The 22,602-nt window shown below is 39.0% G+C and overlaps 1 protein-coding gene across 3 annotated transcripts in view; it reads left to right on the top strand.

Annotated features, from left to right (window-relative positions):
• LOC145351834 (mitogen-activated protein kinase 9) overlaps nucleotides 1–20,894 on the top strand; it is a 55,612-nt gene extending 34,718 nt beyond the window's left edge. For 2 of the 3 annotated variants that reach the window (XM_080201518.1, XM_080201520.1), the window contains exons 10-13: nucleotides 2,454–2,517; nucleotides 6,818–6,895; nucleotides 15,096–15,234; nucleotides 17,764–20,894. In XM_080201518.1, the coding sequence (XP_080057644.1) occupies nucleotides 2,454–2,517; nucleotides 6,818–6,895; nucleotides 15,096–15,234; nucleotides 17,764–17,782 (300 nt within the window). In that variant the 3' untranslated portion in view covers nucleotides 17,783–20,894. Of the gene's footprint in view, nucleotides 1–2,453; nucleotides 2,518–6,817; nucleotides 6,896–15,090; nucleotides 15,235–17,763 lie in introns of those variants that run through there. The other variant, XM_080201521.1, reaches the window with a different exon arrangement.
• The last annotated feature ends 1,708 nt before the right edge of the window (nucleotides 20,895–22,602 follow it).

The raw sequence follows: 22,602 nt of genomic DNA, 5'->3' as shown, positions 1-22,602 counted from the left end.
TGTAGGACTGCCTTGATGGAAGTGTTGTGACCAGAGATTTGTCTGGCCTGGAATTAATCGTTTTAAAAAATGGTAGAGCTAGTTATCTCTAACCTTGTTACTGTAATAGGAAGATTTGATGTTGAGAGAATGCAGACAGCAGTACAAAGGTACTTGCAGAAGCTTTGACATATAAAGATTCAAGAGTATGTTCTGGAAGGTCATAAAAATCAGGAACATTAGGAAGTCAAAGTGGAATAGGTGAGTTAAACTCATCTTCCAATTATACAATAATGATCCTAAATCATATATAACTATCGTCTATTAATTTTGGAAGTTCCTGGCCAGTTATTGTGATAGACAGTCTGGTCCTTTCCAACATATAGATGAGACCATTTGCAGATTGCAAGCTCCTACTAATAGCAATAAAATAAATGAACAGCTTATCTGTTTTAGATGTTGACTTGAGAGATGAATATCATCTAAGTCTCTGGGGAGAATTCCATTATTTTTGGAATTGTACAATGGGATCTTTTATGTATGGTAGACAGCCAGTCTTACCTATGACATTTGCTGCATTGGAGTGTAAACCTAGATAATGTGCTAAAGATTTTTACACTGCCCGAGCAGGCGAAATGATTGGGCTGGAGAGAGCCTCCATTTAAGTGGGTGGGCATCCAATGCCCATGGCTCTCAAGGCCAGTACACTTTTATGCTTCCAGACCTTTCCGGAGCTCAGTGGGTGATTTTGCTGAGCCTCCTAGTCAGCTGCTTACTGTTGTGTTAAGCTGGTGACTAACATTCTGTTCAGACAGGTGAGAACATTCATCAATTTCTATTGGTCTCAGAGACTTACCGTGCCAAGAATAATTTAGCTAGTGCTCTGACCCAAAGAGTTTAAAAGTGAAGGATCATCTGGTGATATGAGCTTGAGCTCCTCCTGAACTATGCTTACACAGTTGTGGTGTTGCACTATGAGACTGTAAACATTTGAAAAATGAGGAGGCTGACTTTGCTAAAGTTATGCAAAAGCAACTGAGAGTGGATCCAGAACATTCTAATTCTTAAAAGGACTGCATTTTAAAATAGCTGAGACTATAGAAACTAGTAGTACAATCTGTGTTTTACAAAATAGTGTAAGACTAATTACTAGAGACGTTGGAAAGGAAGGTATGAGGGCTGCATTTTAAGTATTAAAGCTATCCTTTTTTTTATTTCAAGACTTCCTCTGTCCCTTCTTTGAGTTCTTTTGCTTAATGTGATTGTTGATTGCTGTGAGATAAATCAATGAGGATGTTTAATGGTTAAATGCCTTACTTTTGAAATTTCAGATTGGTGCAACTCATTGTTTGGGTTTGTTGTTTTGCCTTCAACCAGAATTTTTATGAAGTGGATAATCTGGTGGAGAATATTAGCTGTTTTTCACTTCCACAACTGGAGCAGAATCAAGACAGACAGGGCATACCTTTCTATAGTGTCTCTCACAGCCTTGTGACATTCTAAAGTGCTTTAATACCAATTAAACTGCAGGGGCTGTTGTAGTCTAGGGAAGCACAGAAAAGTCTTACAAGCAATGATAAGGAAATGGGCAGATAATTTGTGATGTTGGTTGGGGGATAAATAATGGCCAGGACATTCAAGAAAAGCCCCTACTGTTCTTCGAAATAGTGCCATGTGATATTTTATGCCTAGGTGAGAAAGAAGGTGGAACCTTAGTTTAACATCTTCTCCAAGAAATGGTGCAGCACTGCGTCTGTACTGCATTAAGTATTAGATTATCTGCTCAAGTCCCTGGAATTGGGTGTGAACCCACAACCTTCTGCCTTAGAGGTGAGAGTGCTGCTACTAAGCCAAGATCAGTGTTAGGAATGCATTAATATCCCACATATATGAGGGAAAGACCTGACCAAGGAACATTTCTCCTGAAAGAGTTTGGAGGAATTACTCATTCTATTAGAGGGTAAACACAAATAAGTTTATCTTTGTTACACACAGTTTCCCTACCATGCCTTTGTTGATTCACTTAAAGATGATATTTTATTTATCCTGATTCTTTGAGACCAGCATCCTTCTTTTGTGGTATTGCCCATGTTACTGGTTTTTAAACAAAGGTGCCATTATCAGAAAAATGTGATGAAAAAATATTACTAGAAACATGAGGTTAGAAAATGTGTTCTGTGCAAGACTTTGCAGTAAAAGATTAACCCATTGAACCTTAACATTTTTTATCACATTTTCAAAGTTGCGAGCAATAATCTCTTTATTGTGAGTACTACCTCCTGCACTTTAGGATTGCTTTTATTGTAGTTTGTAGTCTTTCAGAGAGTTGAAACAGGAAAGCTTTGAATTGTAATTACAAACAGGTATAAAGTCTGTAACAGAGTACAGAATGTCATAGTTATAAAGAAAGAATTGTGCATTTCTTTGATTAATGTTTCATATTGATTCTAATAAGGTTTATGTTTGCGCAACAGCCCCCTCCGCAGATCTACGATAAACAATTGGAGGAGCGAGAACACACTATAGAGGAATGGAAAGGTGAATATCCATAAACTGTTACTTAAGATTGACTGAAATACTAATACTTAAGATTGACTGAAATACTGATACTTAAGATTTAGTGCATTCCACTGAGATTTCATATTTAATATGATTACATAGAAGGAAATAAATGGATGTTTAATTTGTGTACATATTGTTAAACATCAAACTGGTTCCGCAGTAAGCTAAAACCCAGTTAAAACACTTCTTTATCATGAAAAATCTGAAGAACAAAGCAAGATTAAAATTAAAGTAGACAGCATTTTTCAAGGTGATGGATGGCTTTGTTAAAGTACTCTCCTGCAGTTGGAGGGCAAAAGCATAATTTAATACATTGCTATCCCTATAGCTTAAAACTATTAAAACTTGTCAATTTCGTGAAAATGTCCTAGCACTAAAACTGGGTGCCTTTTAGCTCAGTCAACATATCTAAGCTACAACATAATGCCATCATTGCAGATCATATTGCCCATCTATTGACCAAATTTGATCTGTGCTTTTGTTGTGTTCTTCATGTTTGAATTTCTGCTCAAGTTTGATTTCTCAGATGTTTAGACTCCTCTAACATGAAGACTATGCTGTTGTACTTGACCACACTATATGTCAGGTCTCTGCCTTGTCATTCAATTGTTTAAAATATTCTCTGCCCTGTCATTCAATTGTTTCAAATATTCTAAGCTACAGTACAATTGCTGTTACCTGCTGAGCTGAGGTTCCAGGACTGCACCGACTGGTGTCTCTGATGCCGTGTTGAGCCCTGAACAGAAATCCTCCTTTTTCTGTATTGACGTCCATTTCTCCACTGGGTTCTGGACCTTAATGTTGACACTTACCTTTGTTACTGATTCTGCTGATTTCTCAATTGATATCTTCCACTCCAGTATGTCACCTAGTTCCATGAGTTTGGTCTTCAGATTGACTTCAGGGAAATTTACATTCCAGGATTGATTAGCTTTAATCTGTTCCTGCTAATTTTGGTCCTGCTCTGCATTCTGCATTCTTGCTATTGAGTGATCGTGGCTGCCTTGCGATTGCTGACTTTAGTCATCCTATGGCATCCATTATCCTTTATAACTGGATTAAGTGGCTTCTGAAGTTCCTACTATTACTTCTGATCTTGTGTGCTCCTCATTCCTTGCAACTGTTGCTAAGGTTACCTTCCTCATACGCACCAAATTCTATCAATTGATGTTCCATGTTCCCTAGATTCTCACACCTGGTGTATTAGATCTGCCTTTGCACACTATTAACACATTAGCCTCTGTTGCACAAAATTCCTTTTGATTTGATTTGATTTATTATTGTCACATGTATTAGTATGCAGTCAAAAGTATTGTTTCTTGCATGCTACACAGACAAAGCATACTGTACATAGAGAAAGAAAGAGTAGAATGCAGAATGTAGTGTTACAATCATAGCTAGGGTGTAGAGAAAGACCACCTGAATGCGAGGTAGGTCCATTCAAAAGTCTGGCAGCAGGGAAGAAGCTGGCCTTGAGAGGGTTGGTATTTGACCCCAGACTTTTGTATCTTTTTCCCGACAGAAGAAGGTGGAAGGTAGTATATCCAGGGTTCGTGGGGTCCTTAATTATGCTGGCTGCTGTTTTGACCCTTTGTAGTTTCTTACGGTCTTGTACAGAGCTAGAGACATACCAAGCTATGATATAACCAGAAAGAATGCTTTCTATGGTACATCTGTAAAAGTTGGCAAGATTCGTAGTGGACATGCCAAATTTCCTTAGTCTTCTGAGAAACTAGAGGCATTGGTGGGTTTCCTTAATTATATTGTCAGCATGGAGGGACCAGGACATGATGTTGGTGATCTGGACACCAAAAAACTTGAAGCGCGCAACCATTTCGTTTAGCTTTTGATTGACTCTCTACTCGCCAACATTGTTCCCACTGGGCAACCTTCAACAGTTGAATACAAGTTGATATCTTGACACTGAATAGTTCCCATTCTCCCTTCAACTTGTCTAAACTAGATTTATTAATGCTGTTAAGATAACTCCACCCTATCTACATGTCAGCTTCACTGGATTTTAGACTTTAAAATGCATTTCTTGTATTGTCTCCTTCCTTTCCTATGTTTATAATCACAATGTGTCTTTCAACTTTGCTAATGCTGTTTAACTTGTTTTTTTTCTTGTATTATTTTGTGCATATTTTAATTGACTCTGGACTCAGGGGCCATTACATGCACTTTTTCTGCTTGGCTATTTTTAAACTCTTTAAGGTCTTCTCCCTTCTGTTGGCTTGGCATGTATGTCATTTCCCTCCCCCTTCCATTTTTTTAAATTGACCCCTCCTAGCCCCAGTGGATTGCTATGCTTTGTGCCATGCTTGAATTGCATTTGGATATATCCACTGCTACTCTGTGCCTTGGCATCCTTGCTGCTAACCACATCCTCTTTTCTGTTTCTTTTGTCCACTTCCTTCCAGATTCAGTCAACTTGCCCAACAATGCCTCATTAGTCTTTTCCAGCATGACTTGCATGCAATACCTTTGCCAAGTCTGATTTTATCATGGACAATTGCTTTGACATCCTGTTTCTATTGGAACATTTGCTGATAGTAGTCACACTCGGGTGAATTTTACCATCCTGCCTGCCACAGGAATCAGAGTGGGCAAAGGATGAACCAGTGAAAGGTTCGTTGACTTCTGGCGGGATTTTCCGGTTTCGGGGCTGAGCAAAGCCAGAAAATCCCACCCTTTATCTCTCATTGAAGCTACTCGTTATTTCTCATCAAAACTGTCCATAAACAACATAGTGGCAATGTTGGCCTTATTACCAAATCACACTTTGAGTGTTCACCCTAAACATCTAGCAGCTTCTCTTTCCAGAACCTCCACTTATTCAATCCACATACTTCTCTATTGCAATCTTCATTTTCTACCACAGCACCAAGCTCCATCTTGAGTTTGTTCCCAAGATATCATCGCTCCTTCCCACCCTCTGCTTCTGTACAGTAGAGACTTCTCATCCTTGGTAATTTTAATCTGCATTTAAACTTGTGTTCCCTGGTTCCTGGTAAAATAGGACTGGAGCAGGCCGTTCGGTTTTTTTGAGCATGCTCCACCATTCAGTAAAATCATGGCTGATCTAGTTGTGGTCTCAACTCCACTTTCCTGTTTGCTGTTGGCCCCACAACAATTCCTTGTCTGTTAAATATCCAGTCACCACCACTGTGAAGAAGAGAATTCCAGAAACTCATGACCTGCACAGAAAAATCTCATCCTCAGTCTTAAAAGAAGAATCTCTTATTCTTCAATTATGCCCCTTTAGTTACCGTCTTCCCCACAATTGGCAACATCCTCCTAGTATCCACCCCAACAGATCCCCTCAAGAACTTGTATGTTTCAATAAGGTCACTTGTCATTGTTCTAAACTCCAATTGGCATAGCCCAACCTGTTCAACTTATCTTTATAGAACATCTCACTAGGATAAATCTTTGCTGAAAGTTATTAAATATTTCCTTAAAAATCTGCCACTGTATTTCTGCTGTCCTGTCTTTTAACCCAATTTCCCAGTTCGTTTTAGCTAGTTCTGCTTTCATACTTTTATAATTTTCTTTATTCAGGCTTAAAAACTAGTCTTAGAGCTGCAATACATGCCTTCAAACCAAGATGAAATTATATGTTATGATTGCTGTCACCTAAAGGCTCCTTTACCATAATACTGATTAATTCCTGCCTTGGTGTTCATTACCATGTCTAGAATAGCCTGCTCCCTGGTTGGCTGTAAAACATACTGCTCTAAGAAATTGTTCTGCATACAATGAACTCATTTTCTAGACTACCAATCTGATCCATCCAATTTACATGTAGATTACAGTCATCCATGATTATTTACCGCACTTGTAGTCACACCTTCTGAGAAATCAGAAGACTCTAACAAAAGAAATGTGACTGCCTCCTGGAATAAAGTGCCCAGGTAACTTCCCCGTCTCTGATGCATCAGACTGTCAGCTGAGTCAAAGCTCCTCAAGCCACTTACACTACAAATGTGTTTGCTTTGGCTCACACTGGTGTCCAGGAATTCCCACAATCTTTCTAATAACTGTATATATTGCAAGTTAGTTCTAACTTCCATAGTTTAATATGTTTTGGCACATCCAATTATATGGATGAAACTTGTATTTTTGAATTGGAGAAAGCTACTTTCAGTTAACTTATATGTGTTCCAACTAATTTGGTTGATGTTTCATTTAGCATAATTCATGCACAATGAGATATTGTTTTGGAAAATATCAGGATAATTTTGCAATTTAAGGGTATTAACCTTTATTGTTTCAGAACTGATCTATAAAGAAGTTGTGGATTGGGAAGAGAGGAATAAGAATGGTGTTATTAAGGAACAGCCTTTACTTTCAGGTTGGTGGTTACTTTTGGTTTTCAGTTCTTGTAAATTCTCCACTTGCTTTATTTGGTCCTTGGGTTCGGGCAAGACTATATTGCTCGCCTGAATTGATTTGAGAGGGAGTCACAACTTGTTTCTTTCCTGTTACAATTCAAAGGGTGTTAATAAATTTTAGGAAAATCTTTGACAAAGGTACCATATGGAACATAAGAACATAAGAAATAGGAGCAGGAGTAGGCCATCTAGCCCTTCGAGCCTGCCCCGCCATTCAATAAGATCATGGCTGATCTGTCGCTGCTCAGTTCCACTTTCCCGCTTTCTCCCCATAACCCTTAATCCCCTCTCTTATCAAAAACCCATCAACCCACGTCTTAAAAATATTTAGCGAGGCAGCCTCCACCACTTCAACGGGCAGAGAATTCCAGAGATTCACCACCCTTTGCGTGAAGAAGTTCCTCCTCAACTCCGTTCTAAACCGCCCCCCTTTTATCTTGAGGCTGTGCCCCCTAGTCCTACTGTCTTTTTTGAGCGGGAAGAGTCTCTCCACCTCTATCCTGTCCATCCCATTCATCATCTTATACGTCTCAATGAGATCTCCCCTCATTCTTCTAAACTCTAACGAGTACAAGCCCAGTTTATTCAGCCTCTCCTCATAGCTCAACCCCCTCAACTCCGGTATCAGCCTAGTAAACCTCCTCTGCACTCCCTCCAAGGCCAAAATATCTTTGCGCAGGTGCGGCGCCCAAAACTGCACACAGTACTCCAGCTGCGGCCTCACCAATGCCCTATACAGCTGCAGCAAGACCTCCCTACTTTTATATTCAATCCCCCTCGATGAATTATATGGAACTAGAGGGTCTAAAACAAATTGGATAAAAATTAGTTGGAGAGTAGAATGCAGGAATTTGAGTTGAAGGCAGTTTTCCACAGGGTTGGTGATAGGTGTGATGAACTTCCTAGGGAACTTCTGTTTATTTTGGAAATCAATTTCGATAAGATCCACTGGCGTCAGAATTTGTAAATTATGCCAAAATAGGCAATATGATTAACCCTTTAGAAAATCAAATGAAGTAGCAAAGGCATATTGATAAAATGGGGAGATAGGTTAAAAAACTGAAAATGAAATTCTGTGTCAGTACGGGTCGATTAAGAATAGATCATGAGACTTTGGAGAGGATAAATATGAGTATGCCAGGGTGTAAATATCAATCTGAAGTAAGACACGAAAAAGTGGATTTTCTTGTCAGAATGAAGCAGGTTATGAAACAATATGACTGTTTAAAATTATGAAAGGACAGGACAGAGTAGATAGAAGCTGTCTACTTCAAGTATATGAAAGGAGTTGAGCAGTCAAGAAAGAAACTTAGATTGGAAGCCAGAAGGAAGTTTTTTGCACGAGAAGTGATTCATTTCCAGGATTACTGATTGAGGCAGAAACTTGCCGCATTCAAGGTTTTATTGAGTACGTAAATAAGTGTGTTTGATCTGGGAACAGGATGGCAAATGTGATTGAAACTATTTGCTCATGTGTAGGGTGTATACCAACAAGGATTGGTTGGCTACGTACCCTGGTTCTGTAGTGTAACTTCGATAGAAGAGTCACCATGTAGTGATAGACTGAACTCTCATGTAGTTTCCTTTTCCTGCAGCAGTTTAGTAAACCAGTTGGGTTTTTGTTGCAATTTTTGTCATATTTTTCTGGTGTCAGGGATGCCACAGTATCTCCAGAATTGCTTGGAACAGTTACTTTTAAGTCCATTCTTTGCAATGCTGTTCAAAAAACAGTTGATGACAACACTGAATTGAATGGTTGTCACGGATAACCTTGCCTCTAATTTGATATAAGGTAAGTTCAAGCACCCCTCTGTGGATCTGGAACTATTGAACATATGCTGGGTGAAATCTATTTTCTTAAATGGCGGGGATTGCAAGAGGCACTAGACTGAAAGGGTTGCAAAAATCAATGGAAATGTATTAGCCAAGGTTTTCTGATCTTCTGAAATCTTGAAAAAAATCAACCTATGCAATTATCATGATTGTGCAAGACAACTGCTTCTTTCTGATAAGCCCATGAATCTCCTGAGGATCCGATAAATCAGGCCATTAAAAGCATTTTGCCCAGAGAGCCACACTTGCATTTTCTTCTTACTCAAAGGGCCAATTAGCAAATTTCAGAAAAATCGAGTTCAGCACAAGAATAAAATAATCTGTTTTAAAAGTTGAGATGTTAAGAAAAGAAGCAATTGCTGAACAAAAATAAGGCAATAAATTGCTATGTTAAGACAGAGTATTAATAAAAATGACGTGTCAGTGTGTGCGCTTGGGTGTGTTATGGTCTGTGCCCACATGTGATCATGCACATGCCTCTCTTCACCTGCCCCCCACCCCCAACCATTCCCCAGTTCCCCACCCCACAAGTGCTGAAATGTTAGCACCAGAACATGATCATTGACTTTCATTAACAGGAAAGTTGCAAAATAATAAAACTGGGCAGATCACGCAGCATCGACCAAAGCTTCAGAAATGACAAGACAAATCTTGCCCAGTTGATCCTCGAAAGTACTCTTCATGAATGGCTGAGGAGTTGTGCCAAAATTAGGAGAGCTGTTCCACTGACAACTCCAGCAACAGCCTAACAAAGCTGAGCCATTCCTTAAATCCAAAGTCACAGACCCATCCAACACCGTGTGTGTCCTCTCCCATCAGTTATAAGTGGTGAAGGACAATTAATTAACTAATCGAGGACACTTCACAAGTATCCCCATTCTCAATGACAGGGGAGCCCAGCACATCAGTGCAAAAGACACGGTGAAGCATTTGCAGCTATCATCAGCCAGAAATACTGAATGGATGACCTGAGAAGCTAGTCACAGAAGCCAGTCTTTAATCAATTCAGTTCACTCCAACTGACATCAAGAAACACTTGAAGACTATGAACCCTGTCAACGTCCCACCTCAGAACTAGCTCTGCCCCAAATTAAGTTGTTCCAGCACAGATACAACACTGGAACTTACCTAACAATGTAAAACAAATACTCTATTATGTCCGCAAGAAACAGGATAAGTTCAGTCTCGCCAATTATAGCCCCTTCAACTTGCTCACATATCATGAGCAAATTGATAGAAGATGTTGTCAATAGTGCTATCAAGCAATACTTGCTCAGCAGCCTCCAGTGTCTAGTTTGGGTTCCACCAAGACCCTGCTCCAGAACTTATTACAATGTTGGCCCTGACATGGACGAAAGAGCTGAATTCCATAGTGAGATGAAAGTGACTACCATTGATATCATGGCACTGTTTGATTGAGTGCTGATTGTGGCATCAAGACGTCCTCATAAAATTGAAGTAGATGAGAATTATGGAAAATTCTCCATGGGTTGGACTCCTATGTAGCACAAAGTTGCAATTGTTGGAGGCTAACCCTATCAGCCTAAGAACATTGCTGCAGGATTTGGGATTGTGTCCTAGGTCCAACCATTTTTTAACTGCTTCACCCATAATGGAAGGAGGTGACCCTCCCTCCATTATAAGGACAGAAGTGGAGATGCTTTCTGATCATTGCACAATGTATTTACTATTTGCTGCAACTCGTGTTGAAACAGTTCACACTGCATGCAGCAAGACCTGGCCAATACTCAGGCTTGGGTAACAATCGCACCACACAAATAGTAGGCCATGGTCATCTGCAACAAGAGAGAATTTAATAAGAGAGAATCTAACCACCTCTCCTTGACATTGATTACTGAATACTCCACCATCATCATTCTTGGGATTACCACTGACCAGACATTTAATTGGGTCGACCATATAAATACTGTGGCCACAAGAGCAAGTCAGACGTTGGGAATTGTGTGGCAAGTAATTCACCTCCTGACTCAAAGCCTGTCACCATCTACAAGGCACAAGTTAGGAGCATGATGGAATTCTCTCCAATTTCCTGGATGAGCACAGGTCCAACAACATGGCACAGTGGTGCAGTGATTAACATTGTTGCCACACAGTGCCAGGGACCTGGGTTCAGTTTCCAGCTTGGGTCACTATGTGGATTTTGCATGTTCCCCCCCATGTCTACATGACTTTCCTCCAGGAGCTCCATGTCTCCAGAGGTTTCCTCCCACTCCAAAGACGCGCAGATTAGGTGGATTGGCCATGCTAAATTGTTCCTTAGTGTCAGGGGGACTAGCTAGGGTAAATGCATGGCATTATGGGAATAGGGCCTGGATGGGACTGTGGTTGGTGCAGACTTGATGGGCCGAACGGCCCCCTGCACTGTATAATTCTCTGATTCTAACACACAAAAGAAGTTCTACGCCCTCCGAGGCAAAGTAGCTGCCTACTGGGTATTCTATCCATCACCTTAAACATTCAGTCCCTCTACCACTGGTTTACAGTGGCAGTGACATGTACCATCTGTGCATTCCAAACACTTGATGTTTCTGGGAAGGATAAGGACAGCAGATGCTTGGGAACTCAACCATCTGTAAGCTCCCCATCCAAGTCACACAGCATCCTGACTGGCAACTATGTGATTGTTCCTTTACTGTCACTAAATCATTCCCAGCAGCAGTTCAAGAAGGGAGCTTGCCAATATTTTCTCAAGGGCAAAAAGAATGAACAACAAATGTTAACCTTGCCAGTGATACCTAACCATGAACCAATAAAAAAGGATAATGAGGAGGACTTTCTGGCCTTTCCCATCAGCAGAATCTCCTGGCCCGGCCAGAGATGAACACCCCCCGCCTCCCCCCCAACCACCACCATGGCTCCTCTAGCAGTGGAGGCTCTGAACAACGGGAAACACCGTCAGCCAATGGTGCAACTTCAGTTACTGCAAAATACAACAGTGTGGGGGGTGGTTAAGTGGATGGAAACTCCCATCCGATATCTTTGTTGTTTTCAGTGTGAACAAACAAGCCTGCCCAAAATAGTTCAAGGGTTCAACAGGACTAGACGGTAGAAGAAGAGAGAATGTTCCTGATGGTTGGTGTGTCCACCGGGGGTCAAACTCTCAGAACACAGGGTAAACCTTTCAAAGAACAAAGAACAGTACAGCACAGGAAACAGACCCTTCGGCCCTCCAAGCCTGTGCCACGCATTGGTCCAACTAGACGATGTTAGTATCCCTCCATTCCCAGGCTGCTCATGTGACAATCCAGGTAATCCTTAAACAATGCCAGCGTGTCTGCCTCCTACACCCTACTTGGCAGTGCATTCCAGGTCCCCACCACCCTCTGTGTAAAAACATCCCTCTGATATTGGAGTTATACCTCGCCCCTCTCACCTTGAGCCTGTGACCCCTCGTGATTGTCAGCTCCGATCTGGGAAAAAGCTTCCCACTATTCACCCTATCTATACCCTTCACAATTTTGTACACTCCTATTAGGTCTCCCCTCATTCTCCGTCTTTACAGGGAGAACAACTCCAGTCTACCCAATCTCTTTAGGACTGAGATGAGAAATTTCTTCACCCAGAGAGTGATAAACCTGTGGATTTTGCTACCACAGAAGATAACTAAGGCCAAAACATTGTATGCTTTCAATAGTTAGATATAGCTCTTGGGCCAAAGGGGATCAAAGGCTGTTGGGGGAAAGGTGTGATCTGGATTTGAATTGGATGATCAGCCATGATCAAAATGAACGATGGAGCAGACTCAAAGGTCCAAATGGCCTACTCCTGTTTTGTGTTTCAATGTCTTTGCTGTTGACATTTATGGGAGTGGCAAATGCCTATCTTAAGTTACATGATCTAAATGTCTGGCCATAATAGCAATGGCAGTGTAGGTGGGTGTGGATTGCAGTGGTTGGGCTAATATGGGATTTTTTTAATGCAGGAATGTTTCCATTGAAATACGTTGTTTCCACCAGGGGGCAGTAGATGACAATCTGCCGTTGTGCACTAATGCTTCAGAAGGATAAGCATATGTTTTAAGCATATATAATACTTTTCTGATGGAATGGGTAAATTCCTGGATATTTTTGAATAAGTGCTCAAAGGGACAAAGACTGAGAGGCATAATTGCAGGTACAAAGTGTACCAATAAGGAATCAGTCAGAAATATAACATTCAGAAGGTACAATAGACTTGAAACTGAGGATGAGTTCAAGTTGATAAATAAGTGGAATAATTACTTTTTAAATATTTGTACAGGAAGATAACTATAATACCCTCCCTAAATAAAGTTAACGAGCATAAAACTAAAGGTCAAAGCAAATCATATTGCTTTAACCTGTATAAGATGCCCCGAAGCAGTGAATACCCAGTGAATACTGGACTATATTTGTTTGTACAATAGAAAACTGGATTTGTAAACCATTGACTATTGTTGAGGGAGTCACTGGACACTAGGGAGGAATCAGTAGATTGGAAATGTGACAGTCTATTCTAAAGGCTGGCAAAAGAGGTGCAAGAAACTACAGAATCATTGGTTTTATTTCATTTATAAAATAATGGAATCAAACATCAGGTATATGCTTGAAGATTCTCAGTGGCAATAATGTAGTATTCAGAAGGGAAAGATATTATTTGACAAATCTCCTTGACTACTTCAAGGAAATAACACAAGTGGACTGCAGTAAGCTTTCTTTATTCATTCATAAGATCCGGATGTACCTAGCTAGGCCAGCATTTACTGTCCGACCCTCAGTACCCTTGAGAAGTTCATGGTGAGCTGCCTTGCTGTATCCCATGAAATGATTGTGGGGCGGGGGTTCCAAAATTTTGACCAGTGACAATGAGGAAATGGCAAAATATTTCCATATCAAGGTAGTGAGTGATTTGGAGGGAACTTTCATGTGGTCATGTTCCCATATATCTGCTCCCTTATCCTTCTAGATGATAGCAGTTGTGGGTTTGGGAGATGCTGTCTCAGGAACCTAGGTGAGTTCTTGGAGTGTATCTTGCAGATGGTACACACTGCTGCCACTGTCCTTCAGTGGCAGTTTGAAAATGAGGATATTAGACCAAGTTCGAGATAAAAATAGGAGCAGTTGTACGTTCTCCTGTGTCTGCATGGGTTTCATCCAGGTGGTCTGGATTTCTTCCATAGTCCAAAGATGTGCAGGTTATATGGATTGGCCAAGCTAAATTGCCCCTTAGTGTCCAAAGATGTGTAGCTTAGGTGGATTAACCATGGTAAATGCCCAGGGTTAGAGAGATAGGGTGGGCCTGTGTAAGATGCGCTTTTGGAGAATTGGAGCCAACTCGATGGGCTGAATGGCCTCCTTCTGCACTGAGGGATTCTGTGAATTCTAGTCATGTTAAATATGTGCAAGAAGTGGCCTGGATATATGCAAAAATAGTTGCATATTCAAGAAGCACCAAAAAGGGGTGCCCAGGAATCAGCGTTTAGGATCATTATTTATAATTTATTAACCTGGATTCAGAAATCCAGTATTTATTTTCAGATTATTGTAAATGTGTAGGGGCAGTGGAATTGGCAGAGGCAGTTCAGAAATTGCAAAATGACTGGGACAAAGTACATAATTGGGCAGATTGCTGGTAAATGAATTTTAATAGTCGTGAAAATATTACCCAGAGAAAGGAAAGGTGGCTGAAATGTTTGTTGTATGAATGATGTTGACATAGCTAACTTTGCATTCCTCTCCTTTGTCTATTTTTATGTACTTTTGTTTCTATATACCTTATCTTAGCTTGGGAGTTCATCTATTATTCCTTCATTCTACAATTTCAATTTCCACATTCTTTTGACCTGTCATTTGACTTTATTCATCACCGTTCGTTCTCCAAATTTGGGGGACTTTATTTCTTTAACATCTTGGTTGTGTAGTTTGTAGTAGAAAAAGAGAAAGAACTCATTCCTGCCTCCAAATATATAGATAATACATTTTTTGCAAGTTATTAATCTCTGATTGCCTCTGCCTGCTGTCATCATGCTTTTGCCCTTGTTCCTCTTCGTACTCTGTATGTCTTCTTTAGTGTTTTGGATCTTCAACATATGATATGTTGCTTCCTTCGTGTGATCAGCCACTTATTTCTTTTGCCTGGTGTGAAGAAAAGTTTCACTCCTGCTGCATTTACCTCATTGCCTCGCGTCACAGTGCCAAGTATCAATTGGATGTAGGAATTTTTGTAATAGCCTTGACACTTCCCATGTTAGATTTATTTTAAGAAATAGACTTGTAAAATGTATTTTGAGTACAGTCAACGGTTGCCATTTTCTCAGATTGTATCACCATTTTTGTTTACTTAGAACAGATGCAGCAGTGAATAGCAACAACAGCCCCTCTCAGTCTTCCTCCATCAATGACATTTCATCCATGTCAACAGAGCAGACCTTGGCCTCTGATACTGACAGCAGCCTGGATGCTTCAACAGGACCACTTGATGGTTGCAGGTGATCAGCCTCCTGACTCCAAACATGAGCATCATCAGAAAGTGGCTACTGCTGCTATTTTCAATCTGAGTTGCTTTTAAATTAAGGAAACAACATAGAGAAGATATATCTATTGCATGTACTACAAACACAATGCCTGTCCTTTACTCGGTTGTTTATGATTGCCTGGCTTATGTTACTAATGACAGCCTAGGAAAATTTGAAAAGGGAATTTATAATGGAATGTTTATTTGTGCAAACTGCACCCAGCTCCAAATTCAGGTGGGCACAAGTTGGAAATATGAAAATCATGCGTGAGCAAAATTAACAAACTATTTAATGAAGATAGGCTTTGCAGATTTGTTGTCTTGTCCTTGTAGCCTCTCACCTTTTTGTTGAAGATTCCTTAAGTACATTCCAAAAATCTGTAAGAGAGAAACAACTGAAGCACTTTTTAATTTCTAAAATTAGTTGTTTGGCATGTTCATGTTACTGTGAAGGTAAGGTTGCAGCATTGTGGATTTCAAATTGTATCTTAAACAGAGAATTTAATTATTCAATGTTATCTTCTACACAATACTACTATGGTCTCCAATTACTTCTAAAATAACAACTGACAGTAGCAAGCAGGAAAAGTTTTTTTTTATTTGTATGAAGTTTTGAGTATCTTTGTATGATCGGGATTAGCAGCACGATGGTCGAAGATGACTTTGTTTGCAAATAATTATTTGTCAAGATGATTGATTTAGGGTGATCACTACAGTGATTTAAGATCATAAAAAATAGGAGGAGGAGGAGTTGGCAGTTCATCCTGTCAAGTGCCATTCAGCTATTCAGTAAGGTCATGGCTGATTTCATTGTGGCCTTACTGGCTCTTTTCTTGTCTATCCCCAAAACCCTTGATTCCCTTGTCAATCAAATATTTGTCCAGCTTAGCCTTGAATATAGTAAATGGCTCAGCCTCCACTGCCATTTGTGAAAGAGAATTCCAAAGACTAATGATCTTCTGAGAAGAAATTCTGCTGAGTCTTCATCTTAAATTGAAGATCCCTTATCTTTAAACTGCACCCACTCGCTCTAGATTCTCTTGCAAGAGGGAACACTCTTTCAGCATCTATCCTGTCAAGTTCCCTCAGAATCTTGTATGTTTCAGTCAGATCACCCCTCACCTGTAATTTGTCATTTGAAAGGCATTATTAGTTAACCAAAAAACATAATAATCAGAAAAGAGAAGAAAGAGAAAAGGATTTTTGAAGTTATTTGGATTTGGCAATTGGGCCAAGTTTGAAGAGTGATTTCAGGAAGCTAAAGGGTCAGTGTTAGAATCATTTTGGAATTATGCTGTAAAATTTTAAAGTTTTCTGGGGCAGTGTTCTGGCATTTTGCATAACTTCATGACTCATAAATCAGCCCACCTTGATACTGTTTAATGTGCCTTGTAAAGGTTTGAATGTTAGCAGTATAAGCTAATATTTTTTTCCAAGAACTTGATGTATAGAATGCCTTTACTGTTTATGCTGCTGGAAGAAAGCAACATCTGATTAATCCAGAATGAAATATAGTTAAAATCCATGGTCTCAATCTTACATGGCAATGATAGACCAGTATGTTAATTGAAAAATACACCTCACTTAGGAATTTCACAACGCTGGTCGAATCAAATTGTAAATTGAAGCAAAAATATCGTAGTTACAATATAATGTTCTGGGATGCATGGAGAAGATTTCCTTTGTTTGCGATCTGCAGTAAAGTGATTAGTGCATGCTTGATAAATTTGCCTGTGATTTCATTATATGTTGTGCACAAAGGAACTCCCTCCCTGATTGTTTGGTTGCAACACAGATATTTTCCTTTTTTTTAAGTGCATGCTGTACTAAAAACGTATGTCCAAGGCAAGGTCTACTTTTTATAACCTGTTTCAATAAAAGCCTAATTATTTTCCAGCATATAATTGCAACCTGTTGAAGGGTGAAATTAACAGCATTTTAGTGAAGATTAAATTGTTTGTTGTAATGGCAGTTTTAGGGTTTAAACAGTTCTTGCTATAAACTGCTTTTTCCAGTTTATTGGAATTTCCAATTCCAATATCTGCTTATTGGAAAATAAAATTTAAACTCTTGTCCACATAATTATAGACAAAGTCTACTCAAGGTTTTTAAAAATTTTGAAATAAAATTAATCATAATTGAAAGAATGACTGTAGTATTTAAATAATGCTATATGCTATTTAATCTTTGTGCAATCAAAAACACATGACCCAGAAAATCCTGGTCAGACGTGGAATGACAGGGTGGTGGAGAATCTAGGTTATATTGGAACTTGCCTTGTAATGGTGCTCCAGTCCCTGTTAAATTTCCTGGGGATTGTGCCATTTCAAGTACCAACCTGCCTAATTGAAGGATGGGAATTTCAAGGTGCGGCAGCATTAATTATCAAGGTTATCTCAGATTTCAAGAGTCCCTGCAACCCTGCCTTTAGTCAGTTTTAAAATTGGAATAAATTGCATTCTAATCAAATGCACTCCACAAACCAGTCTTCTTTTGAATGCAGGAATCTGCCCCATACCTGAGCCCTAGCATTGCTGGATGCCAGGGACATGTAGGTAAACCTGGTGCTGCTAAGACCCTAAATATGAAATTATTACATATGTTCCTTATGGACGTAGGAGAATATGGCATATCTGCTCAGTTTTGGTGAGTGCATTATGAGTCCATCCCTCTAAAATGTGCGGAAATTCACAATTGCTCCAGAAAGTGTTTGAACCCGGCTAAATTCGGGTTTCCCCCACCGTGTGCATTATGCCTCAAAACCCCTGTCAGTTTATGCCAGGTCCATGTATTTAAAAGCCTGTTGCTTTGAAAAATAAAAACATAAGACTCCAAAACTAAGCCTTATGTTGTTTTATGCTTATTGGACTTCTTTGCCATGAACAGCCATTATTCTATTAAATCGAGAAATTTTAATTAAGTTAAATAACATTTTAAGGATTATATTTGCTGTTTAGTTTTCCACATTTATGATGTTTTCATCGTTTGTTCAGAAATTATAATATAGAACTGAATGCAAATTTTAGTGCATACTCTGAAGATGAGAAATATTGGAGAAATAGAATAGCTGTAGAATTCTGTAACTGAGGTTTTCAGTTATGGGAGACTGATTTGTATAATTACAAGGGATTGTCTTCAGGAGTAATTAATTCAAAATCTAATTTAACTGTGATACTATAATTAAACTTTGTGTAATGCACAATCCTCAATTTGTTTGAATTGACAGTCAAACAGTAGACTCATGCTCTATAAATGTCAAGCCATATTAATAAAGTTTTCATTATTGAGCTTTTTCATAAATCAATTTGCAAATGAATTTCAGCATTTGATAAAGTTACAATCAGTGTTTCAAAGTTTACTATAAAAACAATTAACTTGAACAATGATTTATAGAATGATCAATTTACTGAAAACTTAATCTATTCCTCAAAATACTGATACATTTCACATTGTTTCTGCAAACTTCATTTAATTTTTGCATTATTTTTGATAAGGAACAAGTGTTTTATTAGCTATATTGTAGAACAACTCTGTTTGGTTACTATAATTTGGTTCATGCCTGTCTCTGCAAATTTGCTGGAATAAAATTATGCGTTTAGTTTTCAGCCATAAAGCAAATATTTTGCCCTCTCTTCCTGTGGTAAATTGTCCCTTTTGTGGAGAGAACATTTTGCAATTACACATGATAAGTAATATTTTATTGTTTAGATTTAAATAAAATGTACAGCTCTGAATCAGGCCATTCCTTCCATCCAGACCATGCCATGCTTTTGCTCCACTCAAGCCTAGTTCGAACTCCCTCTGTTGCAAAGCAAGACTATGAAAACTGTATTAAAATAAAAATAAACACTTCTTTGCAGAGTGCCTTGTGTTAACAAAATATTTCAAATTGTCTCAGTTCTTTTGGAGTAGTGACAGTTATGTAGGCCAATAATGATGGCCTATTTTTCAATGAACTACATATAACTTCTGTTACTTGAGGCTCCTCTCGGATGGCTACAGTTTAGAGTGCAGTTGTGATAAGTGATCTTTCAGCTGAAATTCTTTTGGAATTAGATGGAGTTGTATTCTTTAAATATCTGGAGTTTACGTTTTGCTTCTGCTAGCTTCCTAAGTCTGTGTATCAAATAACCCAAGCCCAAATAAACTTCCAACCAAAAAGAGAAATACTGAAAATTAGACGCAGTATCTGTGGAGTGAAGTGGCAAGCTAACATTTAATGTGAGTATCACAGGTATTGTGTTTGATTTCTATGTTTATGCCTTGATTGTTAACTTACAACTTCTGTCCATGAAAGCCCAGTGCTACAGATCTGATCCTGTACTGAATTGTGCTCTGGGTTCTACCATACTGGTCTGCTGTTCCAGGTCACAGTTTTGTAACATCAAGACCTGATGTTTGTGAAGTTTCTATCCATTAAAGCTCTGAATCATTTCCGTTGAGCAAACAACTGCAGAGTGTTTACAACATTTTCTGATTCAGATTTCAGTTTGCAGTATTTTGTTTTATTTTTACTTAAAAATCTTTGCATCACATTTGTCCCATTTTTGCATTTTTATTATATTTGTGGAATTTAGTAAAGCTCACTGCTCACCTGGAAAGATTAAGGGCTTCACAGTCTGGTTTCTACTTCACAATATTCACTTCAATTGGATCTTTGAAAAGCATTGTGGCTCAGAGGCATTGCTGTGATATATTGGAATAGGTTGCATTGTTAAGCTCCCTGGCGGTAATTTTCAAGATACAATCATTGGGTGCCTAAACCTTATCCGAGATTGCACAAACTGCACACTAAGGTGGTTTGCACTGAAGTTGTTCTATTAAAAAAAATCCTTCAATTGTTTGGGATGATTGTTTTAAAAGAGTAAAAAGAACGAATTGTAAAGCTTTTAAATGTCTATAGCTACTTTAGGTGTATATGTATATGTTTGGTCGCTGTGTGCATCAGGGCTCGACGCTAAGCTAGAGCAGAATTTCCAGTCCAAACCTGTATTAATGTTTTGTCACTTTCAGACCTGGTGTTATATCATTTCCATGCTCCAAATTGTACTGTGGATTCCATGGTACTGCTAACCTGTTCCATGTCACAGTTGTCAAATTATGGTAGCATCAAGAACTGATATTTGTGAAGTCTTTTTCCGTTAATGCTCTGAATCATTTCCATTGAGTAAAAGTAATGTTGACTGAAAGGGCTGCTGTTAAGTACCAGTATCCTGAAGCTGTTAATGTTACAAGTGCTTTTAGAGTAGTCACTTGAAAACGTACTTGCAACCTAACCAGCTATGTTCCATCATCTGCCTGTTACATGGTGTTTGTGCAATAAGAGATCTTGTATATAAAGATTGTTGCCAATTGACATTCATGCTGGATTTTTATTTTGATCTCAAGTTTGACATTAGATGGTGCTTTTTTGTACTGACAACTGTCCTGCTTTTCGTTTTTTTTTAAACAGATTTTTATAGATTACATTGTTTTTAAGGGAACTATTTTGATCAGCTAACGTCAACTGCTCCAGGATATAGAATGGATTAAGATAAATTTGAAGGTTTTCAAAATGCAATTTTATCTAATGAACCTCAATACAGAGGATAAGTATGTGAATGCAAATAAAACTGTGGTCTTCAAAACCTTAAAGTCTGTGAATTTTGATTTTCTTCAGTATCAATTTGCTTCTAATAAAAGTAGAATTTCAAAGGTAAGGTTATTTTTAATTTGCATTATATTTGGGTGGAAAATGCCTTGAGCGTTTCACTGCCATATCAATCCACATTCCAGATGTTCAGTTTCCCTCTTAAGATCATGAAATAAAACTGCTCCAGTTCACATGTTGTGATGCAATTTCAGATTTTTTTAAAAAAAAATCACAACACTTCCAGTGGCAAAAGAAAAAGTTTATTGTTTCATTGGTAGAATTTTACAACCAAATGTTCATTGCACTATTTATAAAATAAAATGTATTTAACACCCTAGGTCACAACATACTACTTAAGGAAAGGCACATTTAAAAAACAAACCATGTTTTTCTGACTGTGGCTTTCAGCAGTGCCTGGAAGGTGAGGTAAAACATTAATAGCCAGTGGATTTAGCCAGAAGGTCAATACCTACGTGTCTTTTACATTTTTTCAATTTTGTTCCAATTATGTCACTCGATGAAATTTAGAACTAAATTTTGGGCCCTGGCAGAGTCTAGCATGAAGCCGGTGAGTAGAATTTCACGCCATCGGTGTGCTGATTGTCCCATACAATCCTGCCCCTGTGCCATTTAGGATGGGGGTTTGGGCAGTGGGATTACATGTCTGCAGCCATGTAAGCTTATTAAGCTTATTTAAAGGCCTGTTGTGGCCTATTGACAGGCTAACTGAAATTTTCCAGTTGCCTTCCAGGTACCCAGAGATTTGTGAACAGTGCAGCTGTCAGGGGGCAGCCTGCCATTGCAGAGCTGAAGCTCCATTCCTACGGCTTTGAGGTGCTTCCCACCTGCTTGGCCTCAGCTGCAGCCACAGACTTTCCTTTGAAGGAGTTCTTTGTCCACTATGTTGGCCTGGCTGCTGATTCTGTTTTAAGCTTTAAAATGTTGATTCGATTCATTATTGTCACATGTATTAACATACAGTGAAAAGCATTGTTTCCTGCGTGCTATACACACGAAACATACAGATCATAGAGAAGAGAGTGCAGAATGTAGTGTTACAGTTATAGCTAGGGTGTAGAGAAATATCAACTTAATGCAAGGTAAGTCTATTCAAAAGTCTGGCATAGCAGGGAAGAAGCTGTTCTTGGAGTCGGTTGGTATGTGACCTCAGACTTCTGTGTTTTTTTCCCCAAAGGAAGAAGGTGGAAGAGAGAATGTCTGGAGTGCATCGGGTCCTTAATTATGCTGGCTGCTTTGCCGAGGCAGCGCGAAGTGTAGACAGAGTCAATGGATGGGAGGCCTGTTGGAATGTGGGTACCTTGAAATGACAGATCCATCTCATTGAGCTTCTTAAGTTCTTGAGAGCCTGCTCTCTGGCTGCTAATTACCAGATTGGGGAAAATCATAGTTGGGTAACTACTCCCAACTATGCATGCTTCTGACTCCCACTTCCCACTTAACCCTGATCTCAAGTCTTGAAGTGCCTGTGGGGAAAATCCTATAGAGATTTAAAAAATAACATTGAAAACTATATATGTCCATACTATTGTCAAAATTACTGAATATAAAATAAGTTCATTGCTGTATAAATGTAAACAAATGTCTATGTTTTAATTCTGATCTGTGGAACCAAAGACATGAGATTTAGGAGCAGGAGTGGGCCATTGGCCCCTCCGATTCTGCTTAGCTGTTCAATAATATTCAGGGCCT

This window comes from Carcharhinus amblyrhynchos, chromosome 13, assembly GCF_965287045.1.
Source record: "Carcharhinus amblyrhynchos chromosome 13, sCarAmb.v2.hapA, whole genome shotgun sequence".
In the NCBI taxonomy this organism is placed as follows: Eukaryota; Metazoa; Chordata; class Chondrichthyes; order Carcharhiniformes; family Carcharhinidae; genus Carcharhinus; species Carcharhinus amblyrhynchos.
This window is presented reverse-complemented; position numbering and strand designations above follow the sequence as displayed.